At 36.5% G+C, this 20,757-nt stretch overlaps 1 protein-coding gene across 1 annotated transcript in view; it reads left to right on the forward strand.

The window, feature by feature from the left end:
• Positions 1–2,450: 2,450 nt before the first annotated feature.
• The window catches only part of Spred1 (sprouty related EVH1 domain containing 1), a 79,224-nt gene continuing 60,917 nt past the window's right edge, over positions 2,451–20,757 (forward strand). The window contains exon 1 of the mRNA XM_026393101.2: positions 2,451–3,052. Within this exon, the coding sequence (XP_026248886.2) occupies positions 3,021–3,052 (32 nt within the window). The 5' untranslated portion in view covers positions 2,451–3,020. The remainder of the gene's footprint in view (positions 3,053–20,757) is intronic.

The raw sequence follows: 20,757 nt of genomic DNA on the forward strand, positions 1-20,757 counted from the left end.
TGCTTTTGCAAATGACCAACTCTCTTTACACTTATCCATTACTGTGATAGTTATCGTATCAATAGCTTCTAAAGACCAGGTCATATGTCTAGCAAGGGGAATACACAAAAGATGAACAGTGAATTATTTGTTGAATGAACACCAATAGTGAATCATTTACATTTAGGACTTTCAGAGCAATTGCCATCATTTTACCATGGAGCTTATTATCTCTGTTTTACAAAATAATCATAATAGCTAGGACTTCTTGAGTTCTATGAACTCAATCTTTTCTAAGTGTTTTGTGTGTTTCTACTATCTTATTAGAATTCAGTACCTCAGCTTTATGAGTTAGGTATTACTATCTCCATTATACACAGGCAAAGAGTTCAAGCAACTTGCCTAAAAACAGTGATTATAAGTGATTCAAACCTGAGTGCCCAAAGTGTTTAATGGGTATTGGAAGAGGAGGCCCTTATCAACACTCCCAATTACATGTTCTTCGCAAGGACAAGTTATAAAAGGCAGGTCTTCCTATCATCTTTCCCCATCACTAACATTGTCCTTCCTTGATGAAGAAGGAAGTCAGTTAAATAAAAAACCCTCAGAAACCAATAGGATGATTTTGGGGCATACTGACTGCTTTCAGTTCTTCCGTTCATTCTTCAAACATTTATTAAGTGCTACCATGTGCAAAACACTATTAATAGGTTAGTATGCAAGCTCATCCAGAGAACAATCCTGAAGCTTCCAGAGACAGAGGAGAAGTGTTGGTTTGTTTGGGAAGTTCTCTCACTTTCTTCTTCCTCAGGAATTACTCTACTCCTCAAACTGGCTGGAGCAGCAAGTCTCATTCTCAGGCCACAGAAACCTGAGAATGAAGTGAAAAGCATTGCGCACAGAGCTAGGCTGACGCCTGGAGTGATGCGTCAGGAACTTGGGAGCGTTTGGGTTTCTGTCCTCCAGGCTGCAGCATGTATAGGCTGGCTTTCTAGGTAGAGAAAAGATAATAGAATTTGCAGAATTAGGAGCTCCAGTCCTCAGTAGGACAGACACTAGGCTCCAGCTCACAATCCCAGTAGGTTTCTTTGCAAAAACCTTTCGAAATGAATGCATACATTGTCCTCTGACAATGCAACCGTGACAGCTGCCTATCCAATAAGCGTTCCACCTCCTTTCAGAGCAGTTGGTGCTACAGAGGCATCTCCTGCGCTACAGTTATGCAACCTCACTCGCAGCGGGAGTTATTTCCTGTGCTTCTGGATGCGCCAGATCCATGTAACACGCCTACCCTGGGTTTCAATGGAAGTCATTCTCCATTAACAACCACTCTGGCTTTCGGAGATGAATGCCCTGCATGGCATATCTCTTGCGCAGTAAGAATCAGGCAGCGAGCTATTAAAACACCCTCCCTCTCCCCACCCCCCTCTCGTTCTCTCTCTTCTAGTGCATGAAGCTAGGGGACTGCAGCAATGCAACCTTAGGGACAGCAGGAGGAGCTGTGTTTGCAGTCCCAGCCCATAACCCCCTCTAACTAACGATGAACTCAAGCCAGTTCCATTCTTCGTTCTGCAAGACACACACACACACACACACAGCAGAACAGAGCACCATCCAGATTTGCTCCTTGAGCACAATGTCTTTGTAGCTAATTTGTTCAAGCAACCCAGATATTCCAAGCAGAGTAACGAGGGGTAACGCACCGCAACAATGCAACCTCCCAAGCAGCTCCCCTAGCAGCTCACACCCCCGCCCCCTTTCGCAGCGTGCCAAGAGTTTGGAGCGCGCGCACGCACACCAAGCGCGGTGCAGTGACATATCCCTCCGCCTCCCTCCCCCTTTCCCCGCTCAAGTGGCTCGACAACGATTTGGGAAATGAAGGGAGGAGGGAACTACTTTCCTGAAACTTGCTATGCTGCACACGACTTCGAGTTGCAGTGATTCGTCCGGGGGCTGCAGTTTTTAGTCCTTCCACCCATAGCCCGCCACGGCCGGGGCACCCCCCGTTTGGCAGCCCCACCCCGCGTCCGCTCTGGCTCCCGGGGGAAGCAGGCGGCCGAGAGAAGTCGCGAGGGACTACTTCTCCTCCTTCTCCCGCGGGCGCCCCCGGTTCGGGCAGCGGCGGCGGCGGAAGGAGCGGGCGGCGTGAGCGCTTCCGCGGCCCCCCTCGCAGCTCCCCTCTGGAGGGCGAGAGGAGCTGGCCCGCGGAGCTGTTGGTGTGCACCGGTTGGTGGGGACCTGCGGCCGCTCTCCTCTGCCGCGGCTTCTCGGGACCCTGTATCTACAAGCTCTCCCGCTCTTCTCAGGCTCGGGTGGGAGCAACCAGCTCGTCTGCCCCTCTCCTCTCACGCTCCTCGCCGCCCCTGCCTCCCCCTTCAGGAGGAGTCCCGGCTGGAGCGTGTCTGGAGGAATCCGCCGCCGCGGGCCCCCTTGTCCGGTTCCGCTCGTGCCTGAGGGCCGACCCCGGCGCCGCCGGTGGCTGAGCGGGCAGCCAGCGGCGGGGCGGGAGATGGTGGGGTGGGCTCCGGCAGGACCGCGCCGCCGCCGCCCGGAGCCTGGGCTTGGCACCCCCCCGCCGGCCCCCACCGAGCGGAGCTCTGCTTCCTCCTCGCCGCATCCCTGAGGGAAGCGCCGCCTCTGCTCCCGGCTTCTCCGCCCGCCCGCTTCTTCCTGGCCGGACCGACCCCGCGGCGCTCCACCCCAGTGGCTGGAGGAGCAGCTCTCCAGCCAGCCTTTGCAGCCCCTCTTCCATTTTCCCTTTTCCACCCGGCCTCTCAGGATCTCCCTGGCCGGGCGCTGAGGCGAGGGAAGAGGCTGGGGTCGCCACGGCAAAGATTCCTGCTGCCACCCCCCTGCGGGGGTGGCCGGGGTTCCCGGCTGGGGGGGCACCGTTCTGGGTGAGGCATCCACCATGGTGAGGCCCCTGAGCCGCTGCCCCCGCGCCCCCCCGGCCGCCGCTGCCTGCTGCCCCTCGGTGCTGCTGCTACTACCCCGCCTGCTGTTGCTCCTCCATCTCCGGATCGGATCACGGTGAGGGAAAGATGAGCGAGGAGACGGCGACTTCTGACAACGAGTAAGCGCCTCATTGATCTTGATTGCTAACTCCCCTCCCCCAGTTCTCCCTCGGCACTTCCCCAGACTTGGTGGAGACTTGGGTGCCGGAAAACTGGCAGCCCTGGAGAGTTGGTGCATCTTGTGTTGGAGATAACCTATTTTTGGGGCCATTTTATTTAATGGCAGCAACCCCCTCCATCTCTTAGATTGAGTTGCTCTCTGCCTGGGAAGGGTATTAAGTGAAGAAGTGGGATGGCAATTGTTGATGGAGAACTGTGGATGGATAGAAGTGGAATAGAAATTGCCCCTCTGCCTCGAAGACCCTAGCCTTGTCCTTCTTTGCGCTGTCATGCCAGGCAACATACCTTGGATATCCATCCTTCTTCCTTTATAGCTATTTCACTTGGAAACTAATGTGTGGGAGCACCTCCTGCAGCAAACTGCTTTTGAATCTTAATTCGATGAGTCAGTGACTCTTAAATACCGATTAAGCCTTTGTCTTCCCCCTTCGTCTCTCCTTTTAAACTTATGACCTGTAAGATTCTTGTAAAAAATAGGGTTAGGGAAACATTTTTGAAATTTAATAGGATTAAGGACACCTGGAGTGTGGGAGATGTTGACCTATTGTGTTTACCTTTGTAAATATTGGATGTGTCTTCTCCTAAAGAACTCAGAATTAAGAATTTTGAGAGCTGGTTTCTACTTTTCCGGCTATATTAAGACACATCAATTACGTTGATTTAACAGAATTTCATAATGCTTGAACATGTTGGTGACTTCATCAACTTCTAGAGTATCCCAATTTTAAGTTTTTGCTTATTTGGGCTGCCTTTATGTTTTCCAAACGAAATAGTTTGCCTGTTAAATATTTTGTTTCATCGTAGGAGCTGCCTGGGGGAATAATGCTGTGGTGGTAATAGTTTCCTACGGAGAATGGATTTAATTCTGTGCAGAATATTAGTATCCGTTTTCTTGTAGTTGAGTTTTTGTTTATCTTTGGAGGGTTAGAAAGAGTTAAGTGAGTTAGGACTAGTTCTTAGGATGCGTTCCTTTAAACAAAGTGCATTCCTCAAGTCAGACCTTTTGAGGAAACTTTAAAGTCCGGTGCCGAGGCCAGTTTGACATGAAATAACTACAAAAATGACAAGCAGTATCCCCCCTCCTAAAAAAAAACAACCAAACAAACAAAAAAACAAAACCACCCTTCTGATGAGCGGGTGTAGAAGGAGGTAATTGCTGCAGTGTCAGCGCAGTCTGGAAGCAGAAGTGGCCGCCATGTTCTCTCTCTTTTTGTGAATCGCCCTCATTTGCATAACACACTCTTCATTCATAAAAAAATAATTAAACATCCATCACCTTGGACACCTTGAAAGAATTTCCCAAGAAAAAATTCGAAGCTTCTTTGTCTATATGTATATTTTTGAATTCAGGAAGTAAGGAGAACTTGAAGTTTTTGATTAAATTTAGAAACATAACGCACACACAAACAACTACCCCAGTTCTCAGAATGTTGACACAGTTATGTGGGAAATATCAGTTCTGGGAGGTGCTGGGATCACGTGATTGCCTCCATTCATAAAATACCTGGCTGTCCATTCACAGTGCAGAACAGTGTCTCACTGCCTTCCGCAGATTAGACCTACTTTGAGGGAGATCAAGAAGTCTGTCTTAGTGCTTAGTTAGGAGAAAAACTGCTGAAAAGCTGTACGGAATAACGGTAACTTTTGGTATTTTTTGAGTAGCTGGGATCAAAATGTTAAGTTTCTATTTTAGAAATGGGAAAATATTTCCTGTCAATTTTTGTTTTAAAGTGTTGAATATCTCCTTGTGGCTGCAGCTGATAGAAAAACAAATGGTGGAATTTGAATTTGACACACGTGTAAAATAGAGTGTTTCTAAATGGGCCCTTTTAAAAAAAAAAAAAATACTTACCATCATTGATAGATAAACCGGGAATACAAGTGTCTGTGTAAAGCACTGGATGATACATACCCCAGTTACAATAAGATGAGAAAATATTTTAAGAGGTTTATAATTATCAAGATGTTGATTTTTGGAAATACTGAACTTCATTGGTATGATTACTTTTTTCTTTTTAATTCTAAATGTGCTTAGTATGGGACCACTTGGAAATTACCTTACTCATCTAGACTCAAAATTCAGTTTTCTCAAATGTATCCTGCTTTATTATAAATTGTTCTCTACAAACTATATAATACTGTTAAATATTTATTTGGTATTAATATTTTGGTATGAGATGTTAACTCTTTATGGAGAAAAATCTTGGTTTCATTTTTAAAAACTATAATAGAAAGTGATGTTCATCTGGTAATAAATTATGCTTGAGCTGACATTGTTTGCTTGTGCATTAGCTAAACCACAAAGAGTGAACTTCTTTGGAATGTAGCTTTTAATCTGATAATTTATGTCTCATCCTTAATATATGAAGTAATGTTCTCATGAAAATTTATTATTTATAATCACATTATGAAGAAATAAAAGAGATATTACAGCACAAGTTCTTAATGTCTTAGCATAGTTTAAAACTGTACTGTAATAAGGATTTTATTTGGGCTTTTTACTCATATTCTTTTTTAAAGCCACAGTTCATAGGGATTTAATTACATCAAAGAGTGTTCTTAACCCTAGTCATTTTTTTTTTAAACCTGATTTCAACAGTATATTTTTGAGGGACACAATTCACTTTAAAATAAGTGAAAATCACCCATTTCTTGGGATATTAACTTTTTCTAGATAGCTTTTGTGTTAAAATCCAGTAAGGCCTCTAGAGGTCTTATTGTGAAGTCTTATTATTTGACTTTAGAATTCTGTGTAGAGAAAAAGATAACTCTTAGAGGATGGTTGTGAATATGTGTTTAAGAATTAGTGAAGAATCTGTTTAAGATTTTGCCTTAAACAGTAAACAAGCTAAATGAGGAAGAAAGGAATTTGAATAGCATAAAACATTTGTATCTCAATCTTTCAAATTTGGGTTTAAAATTCTTAACTTTTGAAAATAGGGTAAAATGCTTTCTGTTGTAAATAAATGAAGGGATTAGCTAAACATGATTTTTTTTTGGTCTGTAACCTTTTTGTCTTACAGAAATTATTAATATTCCAGACAAATGCTTCCATAAAGCATTTGTGTGATTGAATAGAATTTAAGTAGAATTGTAAATATTTAAAGGCAAATTATGTGATAGTAAGGGTCTTTGTCCTTTGCTGGTGAGTGAATATAATACTGCATATCCTCTGCCATTTTGGCAAAGTCTTGAAAAGTGAAATAGCTGAAATATTAAACATTTTACTTAGTATGCTCTCATTAGCCAGACATACTTACTATGTCAGTACTAGGTTTTCTAATGGCAAATTGGGATTATATAAGATACTAAAACTAGGTTAACTAGAATTAGGTCACTTGTGATAAACTTGGTGTAATCTGGGTTAGAACCTTTTTATTTCATAAATAAAACACATTTTTATGATTATGTTATTTGATGCCTTATTAAAAATGTACCTTGTGATGGATTATTCTGAGGATGTATGTGAAAAAATATATATATATATTCAATATATATATATGTCTTTATGTGTATATATGCATGCATATATACATGTGTAATTGGAAAGCTCTCTAGATATGAACAGAAGCATTGGAGAGCTGTGTAATATTGTCAAGTAATGTTTATAAATATCGATGTAGTGTATACATAATATAAACATTTGCTTAGAATGTTTGAGTTAAATGAGCTAAATGACTGCCTAATTTTTTCAGCTTTATTTCCTTCTGCTTTCTGACTTAAAACTTTATGACCTTGAATTGTATTTTTTTAAATACAGCATGCCAGCACACCTAAAATAATCTCTCCCCTGCAGAAATTTTCTCTTGACTTTTGGTATGAGATGTTAACTCAAATCAAAAGATTTTCTCTTTTATGCTTTACTGCTCCTCCAACATTCCCTCCTTATGTATTGTCTTGTACCTAATACATATTTATATTAGGGTTTTTTACAAATCACATAATATGAAATCATTTGCTTATTTCTATGTCCCCTTTTACATAATTCCTTGCTTTCATTTGTATGACTAGCACAATTCTTAGTGATAGATGCTTAATAAATAGGTTGAATTAATGTAGTCATACTACCTTGTATTTGTTTCTTGTGAATTTATGCATTTGAGAGCATTAGCTGTGTTAGAAAAATAGGTTGAAAATTATGAGAAAAATAAATCAATATATTATCCTTATTCTTTTTATTTTAGCTAAAAATTTGCCTCATTTTTTATTTCAGTAAATTTGAGAAATAACTTAGTTCAGGCCTAAACCTATCCTAGGTGCTATTGGAATATTTGAATGTACTTAGCCTCTGAGCTTTGTGATATATCTGAAGAACCACGTCATCAGCAAGGAGTGGTAGATGTTTGTCTTTTTTTAACATAGAAAATTGAATATATCTCTGGCTTGGATCACTTTAAATTCTTTAAATCTGATCTTCTCCCCCCAGCTCCTCCAAGATGCCAATTATGAGAAGGTGACTAGGGATAAAGAATTGGAAATTGAACTGGAAAGGATAAAACATACAGATTTCTTAGTTTTATGGTGTACCTCTTGGTTTTTACATAAAAATGGAGAACTTTGTACTGCTTATTCAAAAAAATATATATATAACTTCTACCCATGGTTGAGATGAATAAGTGAGCAGAAGGCTCTTGAACTTAAATGCCAACTTGAATAATTCTATAAGGAATTACAGCGTACCGGTCTTCATTCTTTAATGACCACAAAGTACCAAAAATAATACTTCTCACTTGGTCATTTATTCAAATTATATTGATCTAACACTAAGGAATAATCGTATGTTTATTTAGTTTAAGAAGTTAACATAGATAATGAGTTTTATTATTATTTAATATTTAGATTTAATTCTTCACTGTGACACGTGGTGTCAGGAGCTGCATCTCAGTCCAAAAACAAAGTCGTTACAAATCTGTGAGATTTTGTTTTTGTAACATGGAATGGAAAACTGGGTTTTTGTCAAAACAGTACACTAATAATGGATCTTAAGCCAAGGTGTTAAATGACTGTAGACAAAGGTTCTTAAAATTCAGAGTGTTTGTGGGCTTGAATGGGAAAAAGTGACATTTTAATTAACATCAAGATTTGTTTATATTCATAAATGAAGAAAATGCCGACAAGCCATAGTGTATTAGAGATACTTATGATAGCAAATATTAGTTTCCTAGGGCTTCCTTAACAAAGCCCCACAAACTGAGTTTTTTTAATAACAAAAGAAATTTATTGCCTCACAATTCTTGAGGGTAAAAGTCCAAAATCAAGTGTTGGTTGTACTATGTTCCTATGTTCCCTATGAAATGGGGAGTTGGAGGAGGGGGTACAGCAATCTCACACACACACACACACACACACACACACACATACACACACACCCCACATGGCACTCCTTCCTTGCTTCTTGGTGGTTGATGAGAATCCTTGTCATTCAGTGGCTTGCAGCTACATAACTTCAGTCTCTGCCTACATCATCATATGTCCTTTTTCCCATGTGTGTCTATTTTCATCTGATCTTATAAGGATACCAATCATTGGATTAGGAGCCAACCTTACTTCAGAATGACTTCATCTTAATTAATAGATCTGTAACAGCCTTGTTTCTAAGTAAGGTCACATTCTAAGGTATTGGAGATTAGGGACTTCAACAGTATATTTTTGAGGGACACAATTCATCCCATAATACCCACAGAAATTACAGATTTTTTCTTACAGCATAATTTCTGTTCAGTTGTTAAAGCTATCCTGACAAATATTTATAGTCATCACACTACCTTGAAATTATTCTAGTTATTAAGACCATTGCTATATCTTATGTTAAATGTATTAAGGAACCACTTTATTACTATATAAAAATGAAAAATACTTAGGTCTTCAACATTGATCTGAGAAGGGGGCCATAGGCTTCATTGTACTGCAGAAAGTCCATTACACACAAGATTAAAATCTTCTCTTACATGGAGGCTCTAAAAGTTGAAATTAAAGATGGAGATATAAAATATAAAGATTGAGAAATATGAAGGAGATGATGAACAATACAATATATAGCTAATTCCCTAAGAATAGAGATGAGGAGAGTGAATATTTAGAGATATTGGTTATGCATTTTCAAAAACTAAAAAAATCAAACCCAATTCAGTGAACTAAATATAAAACAAAATCTCACAGGGTTTATTTTGAGAATGCTGGATAAACATGAAAAAAATCAGTTTATCGCATCTGAAGATTAGAGGAGAGAAATGATAATATGATCTTAGTAAATGTCAGAAATGTAATATTGTCTAATTTCTCCCCATAGGAAATGTTCATAAGTATAGATATATTTTTCTGCTCTTTAGAAATCTAGATTTTTAATTTTTCTAATTTAACTTGAGTATTGGATTTGATCAATTTTAGGGTTTCTTTTAGTTCTAGAATCCTAATTTTTTTCATACTTCTGAAATTCTTTTTTACTAGATCATATCAGTTACTCATAAATGTAGGATTGACTACTGGAAACTGTGAAATTTTAAAATTATCTTGCAGAGTGTTAGGGAACAAAGAATAAGCTTTAGTAAACTCAAGAATAATTGGAAATTTCTGTCCATAAGTTTAGTAATTTTATTTTCAAATATTACTTTAGTGTAAATGAATGCTATTATGACTTAGAATGTGGAATGTAATTATTTTCCTGGTAGTATTTAGTGATACTATTACATACGATTAGATATGTCTTGCTTGGAGAGTACACATGGTTATAAAATGTTTTTGCAAATGCATAGTATTTGTTAATGTCTTCTCTTTAGGATTATTGTAGTAATACCAAAAATTTAGATGAAATTTAATGAGTTGTGACTTTTCTGGACCTTTTTTTTTACCTTTTACCACATTAGAATGTTATATTAACTTCAACACAAAATCACCATACCTTTTTTGTTTGTTTTTACTAGCTTATTGTGTTATTTTTGAGACTGAGATTGGATTAGGAATCAGTTCTGGGTTTTTCTTCTTGATATGTAACAACATTTTTAGTTACTGGAATACAAACATACATCATACCTGTATGTATACATATTTCTTATGCATTAAGGTAAACAGATTTGAACAGATAAAAACGATTTTTTTCTTCAAGGATTTCAGTTTAGTGACATTTGAGTACTTCCCAGGCACTTGACTTTTTCAACTCTGGAGATATAAAGATAAGTAAACTTTTAACTCTTTCACAATTCTCCAAGGAAGATAGATTCTTCAGAAATGTGATGAGCATTCTGCTTATGAAGTTCTTCAAGACCCATGGGGAGGCGATTCTGTCTGGGGGTAGATATCCTTGGAGGGAATGTGTGAAGAAAGACTTTAGGATAGAGGTAACATTTTAGGAGTCATTGATGGATAAGGGCATGGAAAACAGAAAGGGAATTCCAACCAAGAAGTGGTGGGGGGATAGCATAGAATGAGAAAAGGAAAAAGGAGAAAAGCAATAGTTTTTTTGATACTTTTGTTTGGAGGAGTTGTGAGGGAGTAAGTATTGGGGGACAAAATTGTTAGTAGTTTAGATTTGTGCTTAATTGTATATCAGCAGTCTCGAGGCAAAGAGAGGTGACTGAACCTGTAACATAAAGCAAACTTATTTCACTGGTCTGTAATGTCATGAATTTTGAACAGAATTTTCATTAATTTTTCAGATGAAGCACTGAAGAGTTCAAAGAAAATTTTTTCTTCGAAATACTCTCCCAGCACCACAACCCTCTTTAGTCAGTAGGGATACTTAATGAGAAACACTAGAGGTTTTATTAATGTAGGCAGCAACAGGGAGTCATTATTTTAAGTGAGAGAGTAATAGCAAATTTGTGTGGAAAGCAAACAAAACAAATAAATAGACTCACCAACGCCTGAAGTAGTAAAGTATTTGGAAGTATTTGAGATGAATTTGAGGGGCAATTCAGATGTTTAATACATAGGATTACTTGACTGGATGTAAAGAAAGGAATAGGAAAAATGTGGAATCATCTTAAATAAGGTGAAAATATTGGCAGAATAGGTTTTTTTAATATTTATTTTTTAGTTATATGTGGACACAGTGTCTTTATTTTTATGTGGTGCTGAGGATCGAACCCAGTGCCTCATGCATGCCAGGCAAGCGGGCTACAGCTTGAGCCACATCCCCAGCCCAAATAAGCTATATTTTTAAGATATGCTTGAAGTGATAGATAGGAATGTAGAACTTATGACTGTATTGAAGGTTTAGTAAAGTTACAGCGCATGTGTATTGCAAGTGGGAGAAATTAAGATAAAGAAATTTTTGATCAGAGAACAAGTTCTCTAGAGTGACTTGAGGGAAGATTAAAAAGTAGAAAGAGAGATGAAGGTTATTGGAGTAGAGAAGCTAGGATCTGCTAGTGTGTTTTTTAAAAAGTCAACTATACAAGTGTTAAAGTTGCTGGAGTGGCATCAGAAATTGAGGAGAGGTACTCTGAGCCAGTGGCAGCATGTTTGAGTGAGTGTAGGTTGAATGACTTAGAGTAGAAATATAAATGTTGCCATCTGTCTCTACAATTTAAAGAGGCAGGAGTAAGAATTTTGGAATTGGAAGTTGAAGATAAGGGTGTTGGTGGTGAAAGAGGTGTTGAAAGTATGTAGTTTTTGTGAACTTCATTCTTAATGGGGTTAGAGCAGCCCTTTCAAAAGAAAATTCAGTAATTTAATTTCTACAGTTAACCTGTAGTTCACAATTAACATGATCCTGGAGTTAACTGCTGATGTTAGCATTAAAACTTTGGCAAATTGTATAACCTGTCCTTGTGTTTGATTCTCCAACTGTAAAACTAGGATAATGTGTGCCTACTTCATAGGGATTTTAAGACAAATGTAAACTCTTCTCCCCAATAATATGTTTTTTTCCATTGGAGATAAAAGAATATTAAAAAGAACTTTTAGTTCTTCAGAAGAGTGGTACTATGTTCATGAAATAATTAGTGCTCATTTTCATTTAGCCTGAAGGTGGGGTTACTTTTTTTTTTTTAAAGGAATATAACCTGTTTGAAAAACTGATTTCAGTTTAAATGTTAGAAAACAGCTCTTCACAAAAACTTAAAATCTAAAAGTTCCAGTAAACAAAAAAAGTAGCTACTAATCTGTACTGTGACTGTTTTCTTCCATGTTCTCATCAGACAGTGCAAAATTAGGTAGATAGGATTAGCGTTGGGCAGAACATTGAGACAATTTCATTCTGTACATCTCGTTTTTGTCTTATTTGTCTTTAATTCACCTTGAAGTTTGTATAGCAGGCTAGATTTTATGTCTTCTTAACTCATCTTTTTTAAAGAAAATCCTTATATATTCTTTTTTTATATACCTTTATTTCACTTATTTATTTTTATGTGGTGCTGTGGAATGAACCCAGGGTCTCGCACATTCGAGGCGAGCACTCTATTGCTAAGCCACCACCCCAACCCCTTCTTAACTCATCTTAGGGTTAAAGATTTGATGTCTGTTAACAACATAGAGAAAAGGACCAAAAGAATATTTTGACCTTAGTCTTTCTATAACTGCTAAATTCACATTTTATGTCTTGTAAATAAAATTTTATTTATATGTATATGCATTATACTTTATTTGCTGGGTGGGATTTTAATACTTTTTAAAAATCAGTTTCTTCACTAACAAGCATTTTGAAATGAATAATTTGTAATTCTATGATAATTAGCCCAATTGGGTTAGGATTTAATATAAGAGCTTAAGATGTGTTATTCTATGACATATAGATGGTCCATACAGCCTAGAATTCTGATTGAGAAATGAAGGGGTATTTTAAGTGAAGAACACAGTTGTGATTCCAGACTCCTAAAATAATTTGTCATGAACTTACTGAACTAAATTTCTCTCTCCCATTCCATTCAGTTATTTATACTAAAAAACTGAAGATTGTATGGGTGAGAGGTCAAAGTAGAAATAGTGAAGAGATTATATAAACAATGCTTGACTGTCATTGCTGCTTGCCAAATTTGGTAGTCTTGAGAATTTTTAACTGTTACATACTAGAGTTATCAAAGATAGGTGGCAGGTAAAGTACTTATAAACTAGACCTCCTCATATTGCCGTGTTCCTTCAAAAAATTCTTACACTTTAAGGTCCATAGTGAATACCAAGAATGTACAGTGTGTACAAAGAATACACATATCCTCTTCAGGCAGTGTCCAAAATGTTAACATCTTACATCAAGTCAGAAAATTAACAATCTAAACAATATTATTATCTATTGATTTAATTCAGGTTTTCTAGTTGTTCTAGTTAGGATACAATCTATTATCACATATTGCATTAAGTTGTCATGTGTCTTTAATTTTATTTAATCTAAAACAGCTCTTCAGACTTTTTTTTATAATCTTGACACTTTTGAAGAGTACTGGCTAGGTATTTTGTAGAATGTTCCAAGTTCAAGTTATTTTTATCAACAGTTTTGTAGTATAGTGAAAGTCTTCTGGTACATCAGATTAGGAGATTAAAGTTGATCGTACTGACCATTTGTTAAAGATGATATTTGTAGGTTTCTCACATATTAAGTTCTCTTTGTAATAAGCATCTTCTGGGAAAATACTTTGAGACCATGTACATATCCTATTTTCTATCATACATTTGTTTACCATTTTAACATTGTTGATGATTCCTCCCTGCAGTAATTATTGTGATGTTTGCCAAATGATGATTTTTTTCCTAGTCCCACCATTTCTTCTACTTTTATTAATTGAAATTTTATAAACTTTCCTTTTCACATTTATGTATTTCCATTAGTGTGGATTATAGCCCTTATAATTTTTTTTTTAATGCTCAGTAGTCCCAGATTTGACTGTTGGGATGCCCCATCAAGTTGGCTTCTGTTCTTTTGACCATCCCTGTATTTGAGCACTTCCTTTCTGGTATCACAAGATGTTCCAGGTTCATTGCATGCTTTCTTTGCCCTAGCTTTTTGGAATCATCCCACTTTCTCCAAGGAGCTCTGGTTCCTGTTATTAGAGAATATGTTAGAATTAGGTGCTTGGTGTGCTTAATTTGCTTTGGGGTGAGGTTTTATATATGCAGAAAAACAAGCTGAAGTTGTCTTATTCATGACACCCAGATAAAGTCATAAGAGTTGGAATGTAAACTTGGGCCTTTTTTGTCTGAAGACTGTATCTCTACTTGCCCATATTAGTCCTTTCTTATATTTTCTTTTCCATTATTTTTGCTATTTGTCTTTCCTGGCAAGGAAGAGGGAACAACCTACTTAAAATATATTTAAGAAACGTATTTGATAATAATAAGTACGGTTATTTCAAAACAGAAATAGTTACTGTAGTTCCAAAAGTATTTATTATATGCTTGCTAGGAGTAAGGCAGTATTTTAGACATTGGTAATATTTGAGTGTGTATATATTATACTGAGAATGTTTCTGTTTATTGGGACTTTTCCCTAGGTATATAGTTAAGTAGTGATAGATAATATGGTGATTGTAAATTATTTCAATATCAATGAATTCAAATGGCTTAGAATTTGTATATAAGGTCTAAACATATAATACATAAATATAATACTAGATTTAGTTATTTTTATGTGTGCCTTTTATCACACTGTCATTTCATAATTGTAGTAATTTAATATACTCTAAATCATATCTAACTGTTTAACATTTATAGGGACCTTGTTGGTTACATTTATTCTCAGAACATCTTCATGAGTTGGAATTACTTTTCCCATATTCCAAGTGAGTAAACAAACAGTCTATGTGAAGAACTGTTTCAGTTCTTTGATATATTTTGTTCAGGCTTTCACACTGTCCTTTAGTTTTAAGATTGAGAATCTGGTGAGTAAGTAAGTCTTTTCTGTTTAAAAATTATTTTGGCTTGCACATGTTGATCCTGTTCATTCTCAGTTTATACTTGATTCATAAAACAGTGTAGTTTATCCTTAATAATCTTATCTTAGAGTCACTTTATTAGTTTTTATGGGACGTTCTTATGGTGTATTAAATTTTGCTGGACTAGAGACTGACATGTATAAGTACAAAAAGGGATGTACTTTGTGTAGTTCCAAATTTTAGGCTGATGCTTGTTTGGTAAACATTTTTTTCATAGGTTTCTGTGATAGTTTGTAGTCCATCTTTGTCAAAAAGAATAATATTCTTAAATCTTATATTTGTGCTTCTGTGTTAAAGGAAAAAAGTGTATTTAAAATTTCTGACCAAGCATGTGGCATGGTCAACACCTTGGGAGGCTGAGGCAGTAAGGTTGCAGGTTCACGGCCAGGCTGGGTGACCCTGCAGCAAAATAAAAAATAAAAAGCGATGCAGAAATAGTTCTGGTAGAGCACCCCTGGATGCTAATTTGCCTCCTTAGAATAGAATAGAATGTAGAATAATAATAATAATAACAACAACAACAACAACACAACAATAACCTTAACACCATTATTATTATTATTATTATTTTTTTTTATGGTGTTAAGGTAATATCAGTGGCAAGTAATATGGGATTATGTCTTAGCTATTTCAAAGCAGATTGAAAGATGAAAACCTGTATGAAGGAGTGTATGGTAGAACTATGTATGTGCTGTTTTCACTAGTAGTAATGAAAATAGATCTCAAGACAAAAATTCATCTTTTTTTATTAGAACCCTTAGAAATGATTCTTTATGTTTACTTAGCACATATATGTACTCAGTGAATTTGTTTTTTATTGTCTTAGTATAATTCTTTGAAAGTTGGTGAGTGAACAAGAATTCTACCAGTTTTTAAAATTATATTTTAAATGAGAGTTGATTTATCTGTATAAAGCAATTTCCCAGTGGAAGGCTAAGGCCATTGTTTATGTTGGCTGTGGTTTTGCAGTTCAGGTTAAGTTTAGTAAGATTTAGTTTTAAGACTAGGTGCAGAATTTTGTTTCTTATTTTCTTAGTGTTATCTTATTAAGTTGTAAGTCGGCCTTGTGACCAAAAGAGGATGTGTGTGGTTTTGTGCTATCTTATTTTAATCACAACCTTTGAAATGCACTTCTACAGGAAATTTGAGTTCCTTCTAATGACCAGGTTCAAGGCTCCACTATGCCATTTGCCATTTACCAGTTATGTGGTCTTAGACTTCCACAATCCTTAGTTTTCTCATCTCCAAAATGAGGATAATAACCATACCTGTCTGGAAGGTGATTATAAGGATTAAATATAATCCATATAAAGCATTGAACTGTTTCTATACATAGCAAGTACTAAAGTGTTAGCTATCTACTGATGTTACTAGTGGAAGTAATAGAAGCAGAAATTCATTTTAAAGAAATGTTAAAAGTATCTGCTGTTGGATAAGTGTTGAATAATGCATGCCAAGCATTTATGGGAACTATCTAGCATAAAACCAAGTCTTGGGTGTTTCACAGAATCAAAGAAATTTGGAATTGGAAAGGATTTTGATTAAATAAGATCTTCCTTATTCCTATAGATGAGACCTGGAATTATAAAATAACTTCCCCAAAATATAACAGTTGCATTGTGTCCTTTTAATAGAAAGTATATCTTCAGTGTTTTTTTAACTGAAAATTTCACCTATTGATTTTTCCTACAATATGTCTGTGACCTTATCTCTATGGGGGAAATAATTTGTTTGGAGAACTTACCTTCTTTCTTTATTTTTAGGGATTCTTAATACCAATAATCACTGATATATATATATATATATATATATATATATATAGAGAGAGAGAGAGAGAGAGAGAGAGAGAGAGAGAGAGAAAGAGAGAAAATCTAATTTGCCTCCTTAAAGGGATATGAGGGTATAAAAATGCTTTTAATCAGAATTTTTTTTATTAATCCCTGCCATAAGGCAATGAAAAAAAAAACTTTTCTAAAAGGAACTTTCAGATTCTCATGGTAACCAGCTGGGTCTTGCCAAGAAATAAGTTTATTATTTAGCTTATGGGTAAGTTGCTTTTTTATTTTTAAGAAATTTTAAAAGTACTAATGTACAAAGAAAACAGATATTCTGTATCCTTGTTAGGCACAATTAGCCACTTTTACTTTTGTCCCAGATTTTTTAAAAAATATATTTTATTGTTTTTGTGGGCGTAATTACAGATTGAATTCGGCTATCAATTTAATCTTGCTTAAAAATATATGTCATGAAAAATGATATGATTTTTCAGTTTGGGGCATTTTAGAATAAGTAACATACTCATGAAGTTAATGAGTCTGTATGTGAACATGCATACTGCATTTTCTTTGATCATAAGAAACAGTTGTTTGCAAAACCAAATGATTTAGAATGAATCAGTACTAATTTATTATCTCTTACAGGTAAAAGAACTACTTAGGTTGTAAGCATATAACCCAGTGCAGTGGGTTTGACTCTTGGTGACTACAGAGCCTATCAGCTCAACTGGAAAATAAAAAAAGTGTAGGTTTATTATTACTTGCAGCAAGTAAGGAGAGCACTTGTAGCTATCAAGATCTATTGACCTTCATTTTGAGCAGAGTTGATAAATGAAAACTATTTCTATAGCCAGATACAAAATCTAGATGTTTTTGTATAGTAGGAATAAACTTAGACTCTGAGAGAAAAAATTATAGAATAAGTGAATGGGAATTAATCAAGTAGAGAGCAGATTTTTGTTCTATGAAAGAGGACTTGCTAATGATGTGATTTGTCTGATAGTGGAATGGATTGTGGTGGAAAGTTAGGAGCTTCTTAGTTACTCTCCAACTACAGAAGATTGATCATCCATGTAGATCTTTTCAAAAGAGTGTCATGTTGTGTATTATGTTAGCCTAGATCTTTAAGGTTCCTTATGTCTGCTTAAGTTCCATGCTTTTAATTTTTATACATGCTATTTTTTAGGTTTTTCACCCTCTGAAAATGCATTTTTGTATAAAAATAAAACAAAATGCATAGCTTTCAAGAAGTGCGCCATAATCCCAGCAGCTTTGGAGGCTGAGGCAGGAGGATTGTGAGTTCAAAGCCAGCCTCAGCAAAAAGTGAGGTACTAAGTAACTCAATGAAATCCTGTCCTAAATAAAATACAAAATAGGGTTAGGGATGTGGCTCAGTGGTTGAGTATCTCTGAGTTCAATCCCTAGTACCAAAAAAATAAAATAAGAACAAATTATTGTCAACCTCCCTTAATCCTTTCTTATAAAGAAAAGCACACAGTTTATGCTAAGTTATAAAACTTCCTGAAAATTCTAATTATTAAATTGATTATTAGATTGATTTTACACAACCTCCCCTGGAAATTTTCCTCCTACTATCCTTCCCCAATGGGAACTCTCCGGGAGTCCTGTAACACGAATCCTGTAACATGAGTCCCCTAGCAGGCTGAGGTGAACAGCAGGAGCCCAATTTCCATATGAATGTAAATCTTAACATAATCATATCATCTCAATGGCTAGCTGGCAGTCACCTAAACCAAAGGTGCCATGTATCATAATACTTTTGCTGTGGCTCCTAGCACTCCCTCTACCCCATCTACCATAACTCATTTCTCTCACTCTCTCTAATTTATTCATTTATTTATTTATTTATTTTCCTCCCCTTCGCCTCACATCCTCTTATATGTATATTTGTATAACAATGCGGGTTTCCTTCCCTCTTCCGTGCAATTCCCCCTCTCTCTCCCATTCCCTCCCACCTCTTGTCCCTGTTTGATGATAATCATCTTCTCATGCTCTTCCTCCCTGCTCTGTTTTGAGTCGCCCCCCCTTATATAAAAGAAGACATTCCGCATTTGTTTTTAAAGGATTGGCTGACTTCACTTAACATAATCTGCTCTAATGCCATCCATTTCCCTGCAAATGCCATGATTTTGTTGTTTTTTATTGCTGAGTAATATTCCATTGTGTATATATGCCACATTTTTTAATCCATTCGTCTGTTGAAGGGCATCTAGGTTGGTTCCACAGTCTAGCTATTGTGAATTGTGCTGCTATGAACATTGATGATGCTGTATCCCTGTAGTATGCTCTTTTTAGGTCTTTTGGGAATAGTCTGAGAAGGGAAATAGCTGGGTTGAATGGTGGTTCCATTCCCAACTTTCCGAGGAATCTCCATACTGATTTCCAAATTGGTCGCACCAGTTTGCAGTCCCACCAGCAGTGCACCAGTGTACCCTTTTCCCCACATCCTCACCAGCACTTCTTGTTGTTTGACTTCATAATTGCTGCCTTTTTTACTGGAGTGAGATGGTATCTTAGGGTGGTTTTAATTTGCATTTCTTTGATTGCTAGCGATGGTGAGCATTTTTTCATGTATTTGCTGATTGATTGTATATCCTCCTCCAAGAAGTGTCTGTTCAAATCCTTGGCCCATTTGTTGATTGGGTTGTTTGTTTTCTTATTGTTCAATTTTTTGAGTTCTTTGTATACTCTGGAGATTAGGGCTCTATCTGAGGTGTGAGGGGTAAAAATTTGTTCCCAGGACGTAGGCTCCCTATTTACCTCTCTTATTGTTTCTCTTGCTGAGAAAAAACTCTTTAGTTTGAGTAAGTCCTATTTGTAGATTCTTGATTTTTAACTCTTGAGCTACAGGTGAATTGTAGTTTAATGTAGAGATTCAAGTTCTAATTTGTTGTCAGAAGGCTTGCCTTTTACTTTGACACTATTCTTTGAATAATCTGTCTGTTGTCCATAGATTTGATATACCTTATTGTTATCACATATTAAATATTTTTGAGTCTGGACTCCATTCCTGTGGCATTCATACATATTCTGTATAAGTATCCGTTCATTTTTTTTTTTTTTTTAAATAAAGCATCTCCATGGGCCTTACCTTCAGGAAATCTTGATTTAAAACTTCGGGATTTAGGAGTCAGTTTTATAATAAATACAGTAGATTATTGTGATACATGAATTTTATGAACTGTAAACTGAGAAACCTTGCGCCATTTCATCCATACTACACTATTTTAAATACTTTATCTTAATTTTTTGTTCTCCACTACCCCTGCTGCCTGGTTGAAAGAACCTCCTGTCGACTCACTCTTTCAAATACTATATATTTACCATATTCTGTGATAACTACTATGAAAATCTCCTCTCCCTAATTGAAATGTTATTTATTCAGTGGATATTTTATTTAGTGCTGACTCACTGCCAGGTACTCTTCTAGATAAGGGATTATTTAGAGAACAAAACAAAGATCTTTGAGCTTTGCAGTAAGTTAGGGGACAGGTGGGAAGTATCACAGAAAATAACAGTGAAATACAGCAAATAAGCTGTAGTGTTGTGGTAATACAGGATATATGGGATAGTTAATAGGTAATGGTGATTATCCCATTCTTTGTTTAAAATACATAAAAACATCTTTATTTCAGACAATGGAAACAATTGAAAAGGCACAGAAATACATCAGAGAGATCAGAGTTTTGGAAGCCCTCTGTGTACAATTTTACCACCAAAGTATGTCTTTAGTCCATTAAATTTTCTGGTCCATTTTTCCAGTTATCTCATCTTAGTCTTTATTTCTCACCTGGATTAGTAAACTATTGTTTGTGTTCACTCTTCACTCCCTTTTCTTCTATCATCTTTTTCTTTAATTTCTAAGGCAGTGTGATTTTCCTTTTTAAGTGTAGATTTTATATTATTTTCCTTTTAAAAATCTAGTTTTTCTTGGGCTGGGGATGTGGCTCAAGTGGAAGCGCGCTCGCCTGGCATGCGTGCGGCTGG

Source organism: Urocitellus parryii, chromosome 6 (assembly GCF_045843805.1).
Source record: "Urocitellus parryii isolate mUroPar1 chromosome 6, mUroPar1.hap1, whole genome shotgun sequence".
Classification (NCBI taxonomy): Eukaryota; Metazoa; Chordata; class Mammalia; order Rodentia; family Sciuridae; genus Urocitellus; species Urocitellus parryii.